The sequence below is a fragment of the Ostrinia furnacalis genome, unplaced genomic scaffold (genome assembly GCF_004193835.3).
Source record: "Ostrinia furnacalis isolate ACB-3 unplaced genomic scaffold, ASM419383v2 OfSCF7441, whole genome shotgun sequence".
Taxonomy (NCBI): Eukaryota; Metazoa; Arthropoda; class Insecta; order Lepidoptera; family Crambidae; genus Ostrinia; species Ostrinia furnacalis.
In genome coordinates this window covers 161,183-180,802 of record NW_021137680.1, presented here as the reverse complement: position 1 = coordinate 180,802, position 19,620 = coordinate 161,183, and the positions used below count along the sequence as shown (strand labels likewise).

General features: G+C 38.5%; 2 protein-coding genes across 2 annotated transcripts in view; one reads left to right on the top strand and one right to left on the bottom strand.

The window, feature by feature from the left end:
* LOC114364482 (hemicentin-1) overlaps positions 1–19,620 on the top strand; it is an 82,595-nt gene that overhangs the window by 37,586 nt on the left and 25,389 nt on the right. The gene's annotated exons all lie outside the window — the stretch shown is intronic.
* On the bottom strand, positions 524–7,220 carry LOC114364483 (uncharacterized). The gene is made up of 2 exons (XM_028320653.1): positions 6,883–7,220; positions 524–1,012 (listed from the first exon to the last, which is right to left on the bottom strand). The coding sequence occupies exon 2, from the start codon at positions 1,003–1,005 to the stop codon at positions 643–645; it is 363 nt and encodes a 120-aa protein (XP_028176454.1). The 5' UTR covers positions 1,006–1,012; positions 6,883–7,220; the 3' UTR covers positions 524–642.

Sequence of the window (19,620 nt, the reverse complement as noted above, 5' to 3'; positions counted from 1 at the left end):
CTAGCTTTCCGCCCGCGGCTTCGCCCGCGTGGAAATTTGTCTGTAACAGAAAAACTCAATCGCGTGCGTCCCTGTTTCAAAAACCGGGATAAAAACTATCCTATGTCCTTTCCCGGGACTCAAACTATCTCTATGCCAAATTTCATCAAAATCGGTTCAGTGGTTTAGGCGTGAAACCAAGACAGACAGAGTTACTTTCGCATTTATAATATTAGTATAGGTAGATCCATCCATCTCTAAGATGGTTCTAGAGAAAATATGTAATTTATTTACGATTTTAAAGATGAAAAGATATCAATATCTGAGTTAATTTTAATCATCAAGTTTCTGCGAAAATTTTGTTTTAATTAATGTGAAAACTAATTAATTATTTACTTAAAAGGACACACTCTAGCCGCCTTTAAGGGCTCTTTGCCTTTTAGGTTCTATCAGACGAAGATATTATTAAGTGTTTGGGAGAAGTAAATGATACGAAGTACTCTTTTAAAACATGACATTTATGTACTTGTTAAACAANGCGGCGAATAGACCGAAGCGACGGGCGGCGCGGCGCGTGCGGCGGTCGATGCTCCGCCTCCCGCGCCCCGCTCCCGCTGGATGACAGCGCGCCGTGTGCGCGCACATACTGCCCCCCCTTGAAAGCTAGCTTTCAAGATTTTCAGGAGAGGCATCATGAAGCAGACAGATGCGGTTGAGTGCGCGCCTGACGACTCCTCTTGAGGTGGCGATGTCAGCAACGCGAGGCACTCCATCTGAGCCTGGATGTAGCGTTGTGACTCGTCCCAGGCGCCACAATAGTGGGGGAAGGTTGTCCTCCTTCAGTATTACGAGGTCTCCCTGCTGTAGGTCCTTGCAACGTACTCTCCACTTTGAACGTTGCTGTAGTTCGGTGATGTACTCAGTTTGCCAACGCTGCCAAAAGTGCTGTCTGACTTGCTCAATTCGTCGGAATCGGTCCAGCCTTGTCGTGCTGACGTCTCGCAGGTCCGGAGCCGGAAGCGACATCAGTGGCCTGCCAAGGAGAAAGTGCCCTGGTGTGAGCGCTGCGTAGTCATTGGGAGATGAGGAGAGAGGGGAAATGGGACGACTATTGAGGATGGCCTCGATTTGACAAAATAATGACGATAACTCTTCAAATGTCATATGTGTGTTCCCTAATATGCGCTTTATATGAAATTTTGCGGATTTAATGCCACTCTCTACATAGCCGTTAAAATTAGGAGCGTAAGCCGGTGAAAATTTAAATTGAATATCATGATCAGATGCAAATTCTTGTAAAGAGACTGCATGGTGCTTAAAAAAGTCATTAATTTCCTTGGCAGCTGCGACAAAGTTCCTGCCATTGTCACAATAAATCTCTCTAGGCTTACCCCTACGTGAAATGAAGCGGCGTAGAGACAATATAAAAGATTCTTTAGATAGTTCACTAACAGCTTCTAAGTGTACACATTTAAATCTGAGACAAATAAAAAGACACAAATAGCATTTTGTAATTTTACACCCACGTCCCCGCCGATCAGTTATGAGGAAAGGCCCAGCAAAATCAACAGATACAGAAGAAAATGGGAAATCAGTGGTTACCCGTGGGGAGGGTAAGTTGCCCATAATGTTAGTCATCGTCTTACCATAGTGACGAGTGCAAGTGACACATCTGCGAGCCGTGCGTCGCGCCAGGTCCCTACCACCAATGGGCCAAAACTGCTCGCGAACCGATGCCAACATAAGCTGTGGTCCCGCATGTAAGAGACGTAAGTGTTCATGTGTGAAGATTAATTTTGTAAGTGGATGTTTTGCGCACAAAAGTATAGGATGTCGTTTAGAGAAATCGTATGTAGATTTACCTAGCCTGCCCCCTACTCTCAGGATTCCCTGAGAGTCAATAAATGGTGCAAGTGAAGTCATATGTGATTTAGGACTTAATTTCTTATCATGATGCAATATATCTAACTCTTTAGCAAATGACTGCTGCTGTGAAAGTTTTACTAAAATGGTTAATGAATTTTCTAGCTCATTTACACTCAATGGTCCTGTTATGTTTTGCCTTTTACATCTAACGTTAATGAAACGATTTACATACGCAACAATACGTTTCAGTTTATTGAAGTTTGAGTATTTTTCAAAATCTATAATTGAATCAGATGAAGTGACGGAGTCTAATGTGTGAAGTGATGAGATCTGCTTGAGTTCAGGCAAGTTCTTTATTTTTATGTCTTTGTTAAGAGTGGGCCAGCTCTCCTCTGGCTGCAACAAAAATGTGGGCCCGTGCCACCATAATTTTTCCGATTGAACGTGTTGCGGGTCTGTGCCTCGTGATGCGAGATCAGCTGGGTTCTGAGCTGTGGGGACATAACGCCATGAAGAGCTGTCAGTAAGCTCTTGAATAATTGCAACTCGATTTGCGACGTAAGTTTTTAGTTTGGATGGACAAGTGTTTATCCACGCTAGGGCTACACTTGAATCACTCCAATAAATACAGCGAGCTATGGGCTTTCGAAAGGCTGAGTTTACCGTTGCAGCGAGGCGCGTTCCCAGCATCGCTGCTGACAGCTCCAAGCGGGGTATGGTGGTGGACTTCGTGGGGGCGACACGTGACTTGGCACAAAGGAGATTTATGGTTTGTTTACCAAATAAAGAGATGGACTTGATGTAGATACAGGCGCCGTAAGCTGCTTGAGAAGCATCACTGAAACTGTGAAGTTCAATGTATGAAGTTTTATCATGAAAAATATTCCTAGGCACTATGAGATGTTTCAAACATTTTAAATTATCTATGAAGTGTGCCCAAGCACGTTGAATGTCAATGGGAACGGGCTCGTCCCAATCTAATTTATGTGCCCAAAGCTTTTGCAACAAGATTTTGGGCTTTACTGTACACAGAGTTAAAAGACCTAACGGATCGAAAATTTTAAAAGTTGCGGATAGAATTGAGCGTTTAGTTACAATGTCCGAGGCGCTATTATCATCTATATCAAAATGAAGTGTGTCTTGACTTGGATTCCATACTAAACCCAATGTATGAAGTGATTGACTCAAAGTTAAGTTACTATTGTCTATGTTCTGCGTTTCAGTTTCAATTATTGCTTGTGAATTGGATCTGTACTTTCTAAGATTGAAGCCACCTGCCATTAGGGATTTTGATACGGAGTTTTTTATAATTAGTAAATCACTCTCTGTATCAGTCCCAGTGAGTAAGTCGTCACAGTAAAAATCATTTTGAATTATGGTTTTGATGTTGTTGTCGGCCGTCTCCTCGCCAAGTTGCCACAAACATCTGGCTGCAAGGAAGCTGGCACTGGAGAATCCATATGTTACTGTGTTTAATCTGAGAGTTTTAATAGGCAGGGACTCGTTTTCCCGCCAGAGAATTAACTGTAGATCACGATCTAATTCATTCATTACAACTTGCCTATATTGTTTTTCTATATCACCTGACAAGACAAATTGATAATGACGAAAGCGCAGTAAGATGTTGAACAAAGAGTCCTGAATGTTTGGGCCTACCATTTGTAGGTCGTTTATTGAAAAGCCGGAAGATGTGCGAGCCGATGCATCAAAGACAACACGCAATTTTGTCGACTCGCTGCTATCTTTAAACACGGCATGGTGTGGTAAAAAGTAGGAGACGTGAGGCTTCTCGACTATAGCCTCAGAAAGATGACCTAATTCGAGATATTCTTGTATGAAGGCAGAATACATTTGTTTCAAATTATGATTCTGATTAAGACGTTTTTCTAGACTAAGAAATCGCTTCTTTGCTGGGAAGTATGAATCGCCAAGGCAATCCGGAGTGTCTATAAGTGGCAACCTAACACAGAACCTACCATTATTTAATCGGAATGTGTTATCAGTGAAATGCCTTTCACTATCTGATAAAAAAGGTTTTGCTTTAATGTGAGTTGGAAAGTCTTCATACTCCCAGAACTTAGTTAGTTGCGATTCTAATTCATTTTCATTAATAACAAAATTACAAGAAGTAATTTCAGTGGGTTTTGATCTCTGGTTACAGATGGGGCCTGCTATCAACCAGCCCAACTGTGAATTATGTAAGAAGGGTAAGTTATCCCCTAGAGGGCGCTGTTCTGAACCTATGAGTTCCCAAAAGACATCAGCCCCCAAAAGGACATCTATAGACGATGGCTTGTAAAAGGAAGGATCTGCTAATTCAATATATGATGGTACATTAAGATGATCAATTAAGATGCGTTTTTTAGGAAGTTTTTCAGTTATATGAGGAAGTACTAAGAAGTCAAGATTGCGAACGAATGTACCCTGCCTAGATCGTATGACCGCAGAGCAGCGTTCTGGAACGATATTAACGGATGTATCCCCAATGCCAAGTACATTAGTGGTACTAGATGATTGAGAAGTCAGTTGAAGACGTGATTTTAATCTATTTGTTATAAAAGAAGACTGACTTCCACTATCCAAAAGTGCGCGAACTGTTTCTACCTTGTTGCTTTGCGGATTAAAAATTTCAATTAAGGCAGTCGATAATAATATCTCTGAAGATAAAAGAGCTGACATGACGCTAGAAGAAGTGGAGGCTAGTTGCTCACAATTCTCAGTAACTGAGGACTCTTTATTTGACGAAGATTGTATAGAGGTATTTACTAATGGTGTGCCTTTCACATGATTAGTCCCTGAATGCGTGGGGTTTGTTGTGGTGTGTTTGTGTAAAATTGTATTGTGTCGTCTCTTACATACGCGACAACCTCCCAGTCGGCAGTGCGCCGCATCGTGATCAGGACGCAAACAGTTGTAGCAGAGCTTGTGTTTTGCAGTTTGGGCCCATTTCTCATCGGTTGACAGACTGTTGAAAACCTTGCAGTCGAATATGCGATGTTTACCCTGGCACACGACGCACGGCCGCTGACCATCCTTGTTAGCTGAAATTACGAAAGATTTGGTATTACTTTCACACTTAACCTGAGGTTTCGAATTTCTATCTCTCTTGGCTCTAAATAATGTTTCTAAAACATCTGCACGACTCTTTAGAAAGGCCTTGAAATCATTTAATGTAGGCAATGCCTTGAGATTGTTTCGATATTCTTCCCATTTTATACTCGAAATTTGATCTAACTTTGTTGTTACTAGATGAATGATGATCGTGTCCCACTGATCGGTGGGTTGACCGAGCGTTTTTAACGCACGTAAATTTTTGGTGACATGATCACTGAGATATCTCAATGATTTATCAGACTCTCGCTGTAAAGGTTCAATATTAAATAAACTGTTAAGATGGTTAGTAATTAATTGGCGTTCATTGTTATATCGCTCGCACAAGAGTTCCCAAGCTTGAGCATAGTTTTGATCTGACACCTCTAAGTTTGAAATTACGCGCGCGGCCTCACCTTCAAGATAGGAGCAAAGATAATGAAATTTATGAATGGGCTGAATACTCTCATTTTTATGAATAAGAGATTCATAAGTGTCACGAAACTCAAACCACTTAAAATAGGCTCCATCAAATTTATGAATTTGAATCATAGGCAATTTAAAACTCATTGAATTCTTACAATTGTGATTGTGAGTACAAGTTTGAGAACCTTGAGCAGCATCATGAAAACTTTCCTTAGGCTTCGAGGCTTCAATTAAATCTTGAGCTGTGGCAATGACAAGATGAAGACTTTCTTCTATACTGTCCCTCTCAGCAAGTTCATTCACGAGATCGGCACCATTCAGAACTTCTATACGAGATTGCATGATCTCAAACTTGTCTAAAATTCCCATAAATTTATCCAACTTCAGCGTTAACTCATTGACTTGAATTGAAGTTAATTGAAGTTTATCTAATGTTTTCAAACTATTGTGAAATTTGGTGATTTGACCTTAATGGAACTGCGTTTAACCTTAAGTTCTGATAGTTCGTCTAAAGATGAAATAGGTCGCGGAGAAGCGGGCCGCGGAGAAAGTGTCGATTTAGAATCTGGATTCGACATTTTAAATTAAATTACTTGAACTTTGCACAAAATAATAGTCAATGAATTAACAAAATGAAAGATGTAAGAAGTCGGTCAAATGTTGAGGAAGTTAAATTGCAAATAATAAATTGCGAACGGCTTACGCTCCTTATTTTTCCTAATGATGCGGCCAGCTGCAAGCGACGCGCGGCAGCGGGTCCGGTTTGCAGGAACGGCACGCGAGACCGCGGCGTCCCGCAGGCCTGGGCGCGTTCGGTGCACGCAGCGGCCGCGTGGCGCGTGGCGCGTATGCGTTCGGGCCTGGGCACAATCCCAAGGCCACTTTCACTGGAATTGTATGAAGAAAAATGTTTGCAGTGTGAACGTAAGCAAGCGGTGCAATAGATATGAAGAAGATTGATCGTGCAGACTGAAATTATAATTAATTTGATAGGAAAATGTAATGCAAATACTTAATCGAAGGCAAAAATATGTACTGTGAATGACTTAGTTTGAGTGGCAGAAAGAAGTAGGCAAGAATTGAGGGCTTTGAATAAATACGCCTTGAAATTAAGAAGGTAATTAGCGCAATATTTTAGGTAAAATATTTAAGAAGTTGGGGAATATGTCGTAGATGATGCTGTAATGCTGTAAAAAAGATGCAAATTATTAACACAATGATGTAGCTATCTGTAAGAAGGCGCTGCAATGAAAACACGTGGCAGTGTTAACCAGCAAAGAAGTCAGATAGCGGTTACGATGGTACAAAATAGAGGGATGCAATATTAACGATGGTGCAAAATGTACGATGATGCAAAATATTTTAATGTCTTTACGACGCAAAAGACGATGTATGAATAAATTTACGATGGTTCAACAGGTACGAAGAATTTTTCAAAGAAAAAACACTGAAATGAAGAGCTATTGCCTTTACGTTATCAAATCAAGAAGGAAAAAGAAGGAAATGATAAGGTAAGCTCACGGCACTCCCCTTGGAAAGCTGAAGCATGCTGCGCAGTGACCTTTGACCTCGATGTTGGCGGCGTGGCAACCGGTGTCTTCGTCTTGAGCGCCAGATTCTCGTAAAATCTCGATGCAGATGCGATAGATGATGCTTGCCCGATGAATTTCGCTGCGGCGCGGCGTGGCGAGATGAAACTTCTTCAGGCGTGACGTGATGTTCCGAGACCGCGTGGCGTGGACGTGACTCGACCGGTTTTGCGAAAGAAAGATGACACGCGCCCACCCGGGGGCGCCAAAATGTTTGGGAGAAGTAAATGATACGAAGTACTCTTTTAAAACATGACATTTATGTACTTGTTAAACAATGAAATTGTGATTATAAAGAATTAGGTGGACGCGTGCGATCGGGTGCCGGAGCGGCGGCGAATAGGCCGAAGCGACGGGCGGCGCGGCGCGTGCGGCGGTCGATGCTCCGCCTCCCGCGCCCCGCTCCCGCTGGATGACAGCGCGCCGTGTGCGCGCACATTAAGTATTGCTGAGAAAATTAAATCAAAGTCAATTGTCATAGAGGGCATTAATGTTAAGTACCTAGTTAAGCACTCAAAGTTCTAACTGCTGACTGAGCAACTACTGACTACCAGCTACCTATTATTATTCGTATATTCATCTAGTGTGTGTCAGAAGTAAAATACATAACAAATGAGTCTTGTAGCAGAGTTAGACATCTGAAACTTCAAATAATGTAAGTAATTTATGTAAGTTAACATAATGTCTAAACCTGACTGAGGACATAATCTTATGAATATTCTTTAATCACTTTGAGTAGAAAACCTGGGATTACGGATCTTTTTTGAAAAAAATATAGCACATAATAATGATAATGTTAACCCTAATCATTATTTATTAACATAATTTTAATGATTCAAATCACATATTTAACTCAATCTAGATTTTAATTGGTTTGTTTACGTCGAAAAAAACATGAATAAACCTGAAACAATTTACGAGAAAAGCTTTCATACATATCATTTAAGGCAATATACTTTGCATATACGAGTAAGTACAAGTTTTTTATGACTTCCATATTTCTTGCCTAAACGAAACCATTATTTTTACATTCAGCCAATTACGAGTGCAGTAAATTAAAATACCGGAATTTTCCACGAACATAATTCAATTAATGGTGACAGTTAAAATTTAACGTGCGATTGCAGAATTCGCCTTACCAGGGTTGGTTATTATGTTAGCAAGATACACTTTTGAAGAAGAACATCAGACCATTTAGTCCAGAATGGACGGTTACTTACTTTACATACCTTTAAAATAAATTGCTCCTAGCTTGAGATATAGACAGTACTTGAATTAATTTAAACAGATTTTGTCGCAATACGCGGATAGGTAATATTGAAATTTAACCTGTATTTGCCTGATATTTCGACCGGGTTACACCAGCCGTGGTCATTATATTATTAAAATTAATTATAGCGACAGTACATTTCGGTAACTTAAGAGACATTTATTACAATAAATTCTATAAGTATTCTAATCAGAAGACGGTTTCATAACATATTCAGGTATTTAGTTTTTGCTCTAAGCAGGTACTGACCACCAAATCACCATCTATACTTACTTCCTTTGTTCTTTTTATATGTAGGTACTACCTCAATAAAAAGTTCTCCAATTTCCTTTTCACAGCCCTATCTTCTTAACCAGGTAGCTTTCCAATACAAGAATTTGACCCAGTTCAGTACACAAGTAGGTATAAATTAATTAAATTTGCGCAGTGACTATCGTTTTACAATGTTTTCGAGTTTGTTCGAATTCAAGTTTCTTGGAAGCGAACCTGTGAACTACGGTCTTAGGAAATTGGAACACTTACTTTTTGCTCGGAACTTCGGATAATTATAAAGCAGCTTTTAAAGTTAAGTCATCGGTTTTTCCAGAAATTTAAGTAACCAGAAATATTAGCAGACTTTTGGTGTAGTGGTTTGCGTGCCAGTCTACTGTGTCAGAATTCACGGGTTCGATTCCCGAACAGTACAAAGATTTGTGTGGACAAACATATTTGTTTTTATTGGTGTAGGTGTTTTAAAGTACTTTATGTAAGTTTCTAACCGTTGTCTGTTACCCATACTCGTTCGTTTGTTCGTTTCAGCCAAATGACGTCCACTGCTGGACAAAGGCCTCCTCCAAGGTTTTCCACAATGAACGGTCCTGCGCTGCCCGCATCCAAGCTCTTCCCGCGACCTTCACCAGATCGTCGTGTACCTACCGACCTAGTCGGTACCCATACTCGTAGTACAAGCTTATCTTTGTTTGGGACTAGATGTCCAAAGATATTTATTTAAGGATTATTTATTTATAATAATATTCGTATACAGTCGTACACAATATAAAAATCTTTCAAAGGGAACCAAAGTTGTCTAGGTGAGGTTAGTTCCCGATTTTTCTTAGAAAACGTTTTATCCTTGTATGGGGGCAGGTCAACTTTCCGAATTGAGGTCAGAAAACAAAGATAGGGCCTTACATAATGGATTTAGACTCAGTAGAACTTTATGTTATAGTTTGTATATATTTTTTGGATTTTTGTAGTAGAAGTAGGAAATTTTCATAAATGAGTTTTCTGATGATTATGAAGTTTATAATATCTCGACTTTTGCAATATTAAAAACCCATAAGGTTGACCAACTACATCATAAAGGTAGTAGGATGGCCCTGGATGCAGGCCGCTACCAACCGGGCGATGTGGAAATAATTGGGGGAGGCCTATGTTCAGTAGTGGACGTACTGTAGCTGAAATGATGATGATGACGAAACACTACGTAGTTGACTACGATTGTTTTAAGCTATTACAACGAATTTTAGTCTATATTATACTGCAGCTATAATATGTTTTGATACTACACCTTTTTTTGTCGCGGAGGAAATGCTTTACGCACCGTCACCACTGCCGGGGGACAGGGTGGTGTGTGGGACTCCCGGCGCCCTGAAAAGGGTGCTGCTTCGTCCTGAAAATAAGGGGGTATATCCACTAAGAAACGGCGTTCCGTCATCGCCCGAGTGGGGAGTCGCGAGTATCCGGCCGTAGCCTTAGACTTCCGCGACATTTGATACTACACCTGCTGCATACATCTGTATTGTAAACCTACCAGAACGCAGGTCATAAACAAAAAATACAGGTCGTAAAAATGGATGCGAAGTACTTGCCTCTAGCGGATCCAAATTAGGTAGGTAACTTGAAATATTGCTGACTATAACGGCTGGGAAGGTTGAGGCTAGTTTTAGCATAAAATGGGTTTTGTTGGTATATTACATTCTTAACGCAATTTTATTTTATGGCCTTGAGAGCTAAAATCCTAATTTATGTGTTTGTTACTTTAATAGGTTTAATCATGGAACTGATTTCATCTTAGGCAATATTAGAACGAAAGTAGGTAAAATACCTTACATATAAACACCGCTTGCTTTAATTTCTTGTGACCCAAAAATTGAGTGGGAGATAATGCTATTAATATGATACTTATTAAGCTCACCTTTTAACCGACTTCAAAAAAAGGAGGAGGTTCTATGTTCGGTAGTATGTATTTATGAGCTTGGCACTAGGGCTTTTAAATAGTTTTTCTTCCAGTGACTGGGTGCACCTTCAAGATTCTAGAGTAGATGTTTGTTGATAGGTATGGTGTTTAATTTATTAACAAAACCACCGGAAGAAAAATTATTTAAAAATTCGAACCAGTGACTTGGCCCATGGACCAAGCTAAAAGTGGACCAATTCACTGGAGGACTCCTTTTGGGATAGTGTCAATTATGTTTATCTTTCTGATTTACATTAGAACTAACGTTGTCACTTCTACGTAAATTATCCTGTGGTTTTGCCAACCAATACGCTACGACGTTCATTATTGACTCTGCAATCGTCGAAGTTGAATCTTTCCTAACTAGCATACGATCCTACATATTCAACAGTTCTTGCGCATGTGAAATCGCGAGCAAACATAATAAGAACGTTCCGGCACATCCGACTATACATTTCTGTTGCAAAACCAACTTCAAAACCACTGAATAAGATGCCACAGTGTTAAACTTGATTTGCTTCGTACGTTCGAGAACAAAACCAACCTTATTACAACCGATTAAGAGTCACAATGTTAAACTTGTAGTTACGTTTGAGGACTTTCCCAGATATGCCTCGAGCAATGAGTATAGTTCTGAATTTCCTAATGTTATCTGATATTTGACAAGGAATGATAAATTAGGTGTGATAGATGAAAATTATATGAATAATTCTACGAAGGTATTATCGTTCATAAGGTGCGTATAGATTTACTTGTAACAGAACAACGACCGGCTTAATACTCAATACTCAATAGTTTATTGCTATATGTATAACTCGTTTCGTCTCAGCCAAATGACGTCCACTGCTGGACAAAGGCCTCCCCCAAGGTTTTCCATAATGAACGGTCCTGCGCTGCCCGCATCCAGGCTCTTCCCGCAACCTTAACTTAAGATATGTATAACTAATTCAATAATATTTATTACCGCTCTATGAAATACTCTAGTATCAGTGTCACCCTTTAACGAACCAAACTTCGTACATTTCACATGTATTTTATCATTTGAAAGAACGCTACATTACATAGAAATGCTCTAGTCTTTACTCACCTTTGGACTTTATTTCTTCTATGTATTTGAAGTAAGCTCGATGTCAGACATAAAGATGTATCATAAAGGCATTTGACATAACTCAATCAAACCAAAATGGTCCCTTGAAGGCACCAGGATTTGTTGAATGGATTCTAAGAATTTTGTTGTACTGTTAGATAGGGCCTAGAAGAAAGATATTATTATATTGAGTTGCTACTCGTCTGCCAACTTGTTTTCCTGCTGATCTACGCTTTCAATATCCTAATCACATTGGGAGTAAGAACCATGCAAAACCCATAATATAGACATAATGAAAACACCTCAGTTATGAGTTAAACTTTTACTATGGCGACTCTATACATGCAGGATAAACGCCCGTATTTACAAACGATGCTTGCTTAAGTGAAGCAGCAAATCGAACGCACAGCGTTGAGTAGAGCTCTGTGATTGGTTCGTGCACCCTGTGCGTCCACGCGCACTGTGCGACCTCATAGTAATGTTTGTGAATACCGGCGACAGATACTCAAACACATATTCAATATTAAGCACTATCATACATGACCTCCAGTAAAGAATTTTCCATTTTAACACGTACACTGCAAGTCTTATCAATAAAGATTAAAATATAAATAAAAATACGCTAGAACTAAGCAAAAAACAGACTAGTTACTCGACCTACGTACTTACGAATTTCATGAATACATAACAAATTCATGAATATGTATACCGTAGGTTTTAGCTTTAGGAGCAATTTGTGCGACGTCAAATCAACGTGATCGATCAAATTGTTTTGGTCATGTTTTTTGACAGGGTTTTAGTAACCATGTCAAAGTGATGTTGTTATACTTATTACATTGTATACTAATAATGCTTCAACCACACCAACGCGTGTAAATCGCCATCGCCGCGCGCCAGGCGATCACGGCGCGATCATAGGGAAATGACAGGTCGCGTAAACTGTCATGGGTCACTCATACTGTTATTGGTCTTTGATCGCGCCGGCGATGGCGATCTGCACGCGTTGGTGTGGTTGAAGCTTAATAGTATACATGCAAAATCTCCGTCTGTGGGTGAAACTACTGAACCAATTTAGATAAGTTATAACTTATACATATTTTAGGATAGTTTTTATCCTGGTTTGAAAGGGGGTTTCCACTAAAGCGGAGCGGAGAAATGTTTGAATTTTGATTAACCAATCAGATTTCATTATTTCCATATCTCTTCGCTCCGCACTAGTCTACTCCGCGCCGTACATTCGCCGCTCAAATCCTATAGAAAAAATCGTGTTGGAAACTCCGCTTCGCCTTGGTGGAAACTCCGCTTCGCCTTGTGGAAACCGGGCCTCAACGTCTTTCTGTGACTGACCGAATTTCTCGCAGGTGAAGCAGTTGGCAAAAGCTGGCTAGCACCTACTACTTTATGTGTTAATGGAGCTGGGAATATTACTTGTGGAATGAAAAGTGGTATCATTTTTCAAAGGTAATAAATACATATCCACGAAATTAATGATTTTGAACACATATTGCAATAAACCTGCCCTATTTACTGTGATTCAGCATCAAATATCATCAAAAACATCAACAAAGCATAATGAACATTATTTACACAAAATCTAGTCCGCACTCACTGGCACATGCAAATTTAATGGGCTCTGATTACAACCATATCAGCTGGATTTCTGTCGTTCAAAATTGATAAATGCTGGATTTCGCACGTGACGTATATGGATACTGTGTGCTGGCTTAATTATTAATTATTTTGCATTGTTTGATTGGATAACTATGCTTACTGATCAAGGCACGTATTCTCTTTCTACAAAATAGCTCTTACCACAGCATGCATGATGGTGTTGCGGTTAATCTTTAAGAACTTTGGGCTTTATTAAGAAAAACTCTATCTGAAGTGTATAATCTAAACTTAAGAGCCTTTGATTGGTCAACATAATGAAATTCAATCAATTACTGATCTGTGCTTGGGATCGAGATTGAGTATTCCTCACGAGAGCCAAGATTCGGCATAATACAGATTTGTTTCTTTTTCAACTTCAAAAACCTTATTTCCGAGTTATCATAATTATATCTACTATATAAAAATAAGTCTGGTTTTCCTTCCTGACGCTATAACTCCAGAACGCACGAACCGATTTCCACGGGTTTGCATTCGTTGGAAAGGTCTCAGGCTCCGTGAGGTTTATAGCAAAGAAAATTCAGGAAAATTTAACAAACGAAATTCCACGCGGGCGAAGCCGCGGGCGGAAAGCTAGTCATTTATACTTAGTTGTTGCAATTCACGAAGGCGAGTAGGCTTTACATGTGTGATGGCTCGCTACTGTTGGTTTTTCGAAAGTTTTGATAGACATAACACTATCGTTATGTGCATGTACACGTACATACACAAGTAAAACGCACTCGCCTTCGTGAGTTGCAATAACTGTTTATAGTCTCCACTACATCACGAATTTACGACCCTCGTTTCCCAGATGTATTTCTGTATGCACAAAGCCTAAAATTTCTAGTTTAGAAACAGTTTTACTGCATCTACCTCTATTAAGCTCGACACAACTCGCGTCGCCACAAATTAACAACTAACTTTATAGAGGATGCATTCCGTACGTAACATAGTGTTTGGTGAGAGAGAAAACTGTTTTAGTTAATTACTCTTAGTTACGGGTTTCGCCACTTCATGCATTTAAATGCTGTATCTAGGGTTATCTAATAGGTGTGAATCTAAATATATATAACTCAAAGGTGACTGACTGACTGACTGAATGACTGACTGACTGACTGAATGACTGACTGACTGACTGACATAGTGATCTGTCAACGCACAGCCCAAACCACTGGACGGATCGGGCTGAAAAGCATGCAGGTTTTGTTATGACGTAGGCATCCGCTAAGAAACGAAAACTCCACCTAAGGGGTTAAAACGATTCCATGCGTACGAAGTCGCGGGCGGCCGCTAGTTGTAGATATAAAATAGTTTTTGTCTCGCGTTTTAAAGTGGTTACGTGCAGTTGTCTTATAGAGACAGATATAAATTCTTTCGGGAATAGCAAAAAACTAGTAAATACTCGTAAATATAATTTACGCGATCTTTTTACTTTCAAATTTCAATAGGCTTAAATAATTGTAGCTTTATACATAGCTAAACCAAATATGTACCTACTAAATGATGATTTATCGATACTTTTCACATCGTTTAGAAGTAATCGATCAAAATAATTTCCTTATAACGTTTTTCTTCGGCTTAGTAATGGATGATGGATCTGTCTGGATGATGGTATTCATGAAGATTATTGGTTTTATTACTTAACGTTTAGTATTAAAACTGTTTAATTTTATTCCCAAGTGTACAGTTTCTTATAACTTAGATCATTCTTCGGTGAGACTGACGTCAGAAACACAGCAAGTCAAAATAAAAGTAAATTAGGATTAGGAAAGTTGTATATCAGAAATCTGCTGGAAATAGGACATAGATTGCCACAGAGAATTACCCAGTGCCATTTGCATTCAAAGGCATTTCACAAACCTAGGTGATCAGTAATTAGTAACTCGGGGGTTCCAATACATGGGCACCAAACAACGGGGCCTAGAACCTTTCGTTCCCGATTTGTAATAAACCTGAAATGTTTCCTGAAAAATACAGTAAGTTATATAAGATTTTAAACACAGTGAGTTATATCCCGTCAATATATGTATTAATCTCGGTGGACTGATGATCTTGTGAAGGTTGATGAAATCCTTGGGGGAGGAGTCCAAGAGTGAACGTCAGTTATTTGAAACGAATCTTGTCAAATATAATGAAATAAGTCATTAAATCCGCACACCACGTTAAGTCTCCATCATCATCATCATTTCAGCCACAGGACGTCTAATGCTAAATACAGGCCTCCCCCAATGACTTCCACATCGCACGGTTGGTAGCGGCCTGCATCCAGCGCCTTCCACCTTTATGAGGTCGTCGGTCTACCTTGCGGGTGGAATAGCCTCCATGAATAGCTGAAACTTGTATCAACTTGCTGTTAATTTCCCGTCACTTAAACAATGCGGAAACTACTTCAAGTTATCCTCACTAAATAATGGCACAAGTTAATTCCTTTCCTTTTTGCCCGCAATGAATAGGGATGTGGTAAGTATCGGTGTTATTGTATCGATAAGATTAAATTGTATTTATTTTATACAACTTCAGAGTATTTGGAGACCATCATTGTTTTCAGCTAATAATATTATGTAATTAGCGAACAGATCAGAAACAGAAGCTAAAAACAATCCTTTATTACGTTTTTTTGGCAAAAACAGCATAATCTGCCAGTGCCTTCAACCGTCTGAATTGCAATGCGCCAAGATTATATTTTATGTAGTTAGTATCGTGTGATTTTTTTTAGAATGAACATACATAGGCTAATGTTTTACGTCTTAAATTTTACCTACCTACCTAAAACAGGTACATTCTTTAGTAAAATTCTAACATAATTAAGGTTTTATAAGTTAGGGTATATCGATAACTTTGTCTTCTTGAAATCTCTATGACAAAGTACAGGTGTCACTATCAGACTAGTTTGTTGAAAGCTGAACAAAGTTGGCCACGTTTTTGCTAAGATTCCGGAAAGGAATAGAAATAGAAGGTGCATTAGTACGGGACGGGGTTAGAAGTTCTTTGGGGACTTAGAAAATAACGTGGCGAGGAAAGAAGGATTTTGGTTCTTTCAACTACAGGTATCATTTCATTCATTAGGTCCTCGTTGTAGTGAAACCACTCTTAACAAACACACTTACGCCGGTATTCACAAACATTACTATGAGGTCTCATAGTGCGCGTGGACGCACAGGGCAACACACGAACCAATCACAGCTCAGCTTTGCGTTCGAATTTGCTGCTTCACTTAAGCATGTATCGTTTGTGAATACGGGCTTACGCCCGAGCTTAGCTTGGATTGGTGGGAATTCCAGTAAATTGTGCACTAACTAGTACAAATCCTACTCTAAAAATTGTAAACAATAAAGCGCTAAAAACTGAACTCCTTAAAATAATCTCTATCCCTCCATTCATAAATATACGATTCCTTTGTCAAGATTAGTAAGATCCTAATCATACTGCAATGTCAAAACGTGTAACGGAAAAAATATATCCGATGTCGGTAATTAAATATACAAGCTCGCAGTCGATGAAATAAAAATGAGGAAAGACATGAGCCTAGCATGGCAAGAACGGTTTGAACATACAGAGGGTACACCGTAAAAAACCTCAATGATACGACTTCACAAATCTTTCGTCAAGACGTCAATAATAAAGCTCAAGATCACTCAAAACTCAATGCGTGATCGAATCAGAAATAAGAAGTTACGAAGGAAAACCTGCAGGAAAATCTGTGGCAGAAAAGTTCTCAAGTGGAGAACACGAGCCGGAAGACGTAGTATAGGCAGACCTCGTACTATGTGGAGACGCATTTTCGCGTTCGTCGTTTAGCCAAATGACGCCCATTGCTGGACAAAGGCCCCCCCAAAGATTTCCAGGTACTTCCCGCGACCTTCACCAGATCGTCTTGGTCTACCTAGTGAGAGGCCTGCCCGAACATATGAAATGATTCCGTTCTGACACACAAATTCACCCTTTGTAGCCGTATTGTTTGAGCTGTGTGTCAAACCCGAAATGTGCCGACTCGTACAAGACTGGGATGTTAACATTATTCGCCGGAATCCGTCTCCTAATGATCGATGTGGGTGCGAGCGACTGAGTAAGAGAAATTGTTGGTTAAGGCCAAGTTCTAACATGCCTGATATAAAAACTTGGAACAATACATCTCTTTAATAATATTTAGATAACGATATGAGTAAAAGAGACAAAAATAATGTGGGGTTATCTAAGCTTTTGCATGCGGCTTTGCAATGAAGAATTTCGGTCTGTCATAAGGTTTTTACAGCACATGTGTCTTTACACCCCTTTAAAAAACAGGATAAAAATTATCCATGTTTGTTCTTGGGTCTCTTTATCTTCTCATTAATGGTTTTAGTTTCAAAGAATAACAATATCCATCCACCATCCAGGAGTAAAAGATAGGTTAAAAAATTCAAATTACTCGTATATTTAACGTTTACCCTTTAACCTACGCATTATCATTAATCAAATAGACAAAAGAGAAAACTTTGCATCAATGTTTAGTGAACAAACAAAAATTTTACCATTTTTTAAACCCCTATTCATTGAAATTATTTCAACGTCAAACGTACCCTTTTATTCCACACAATTCACCAGCATTGTAATTTATTACTTTGTCTGGCACTCAGTACCAATATCTGATGAACTCTTTTGAAACTTAAAACTTCGAACCTCCTCTTAAGACCTGATTTTTTCGTGCTTTTAAGACAAATTACACTTATCAGAGTCTTCGCCCACACGTTTTAATTCAATTCGAGGCTGATTCCGTACCATTTGTTTGCCTTTCACGGTATTTTCTGTCTCATTTCGTCGGAAGGAATGACTTTTAAAAGGAGATGGATCACTCCAATTGTGAGGGTTTACTGTTCGAACAAAACGATTGTATAAATGAGGGTCTTGAAAGTGGTACGGTACTTTGAAGTCTACTGGGTAACTAAGTCTATAACATAGAAGTTAAGGCTATTGTCACGCATTAAGCAATAAACATTTTTATAACATATTTACTTATAAAAAACTCAAAATTATTTAAAATCTAAACTTTAAAAATGGGACAATATTATTTGATCCTCTAAAAACTAATTGATCTTTTTTGTATGTGCACTTTTAAAAATAAATGATGTTTTTTATTATATTTTATCTTTATATTAATTATTGAGTCTATATTAGTTGATCTACGGATAAATTATGAATGATCTTCATTAAAGGTAACATAATATTTATGTTTAGTATACTCTTTTAATATTTGGTAAACAAAAATAATATTTGATCCTCTTTTTTAGTTATTGATCTTTAATTTTGTTAATTTGATGATTTTTATATCAAGTTTGCCTTTTATTATTGATCACCTAATAAATACATTTCGATCTATGTATAACTTAACTTTAAAATATATTTGATCTAACAAAAAATATTATTGGTTAATATTTTTAATTAAAAAATATCTTTTAATTTACGCGGTACTTTGTGGTTGAGTAACAATCGTCCGTCATTGGTTACTGAGTTGGCCAAGGGCTTAGCGGCCAATAAGCAAGCAGAATAGTACATTGCCCTGTTTGTTTAAATTACAAGCTTTGCTTAGTTTGGGACTAGAGGCGCTATGTAAAATAATTTCTTACTTCTGACATCCCTGAACCCGACATCATAATTTTTACCTCTTTATTTTTTTCAAATCGCAAGGTTGATTTTCTCTTAGTATAGGTACCGATCTCGACCGTGATCAGTGACCATAAAGTCATCTGTCAACGGGTCGATTAGACATGCCTTTAAATAGTTTCCATCCTTTGACTACAACTTAATAAAAATAAGTACCATAACATAATTATTTTGAAGATTATTTGATATATACAAAAATTATTTTATACAGATCGAATTATTTAAAAAAGTATCACAATATTGAATATTTGGTGCTCATTTCTTTTATTTTTGAGGACCAACAAGTAACGATCAGATATAATTTTTACATCTCAATTTTTTTTTGCGTAGTTCAAAAGAGGTTAAAATATCGATCGATTTTATTTATTTTATGTCTCAAAGAAAGAGGATCAATCATTAAAATAGACGACCAAATAGATTTTTTTATTTGCCGTTTTTGCTAATTTAAAAAGATCATTTAAATACATGCCTTTAAAAATTGCTAATAATAAATACTTAATATGTGTTATTACAAAATTTTACAAAAAAAATGTCAACCCCAGCGCCGCAGTCGGAAATGGTACCCAAAATAAATAAATTAATAAATAAAAGGCTGGCAACATTGCCACGTTGTATGGCCAGGCTTATTCTTTGACCGAAATAACTGCCAGCCTTTTGATCACCAGTTACTTCGGTGAGCCTCTTTGCCAGTTCCTTATAAAAGGAACGAGCAATGAATATTACTCTAAGGCTGGGTCGCACCATCTTACTTTAACTTTAACAAACGTCAAAAGTCTGTCAAACTCCATACAAAAAGCATCGGTTA

Coding starts and splice junctions, on each gene's coding strand:
- LOC114364483 (XM_028320653.1), bottom strand. CDS start 1,005: ATGTCGCTTCCGGCTCCGGACCTGCGAGACGTCAGCACGACAAGGCTG.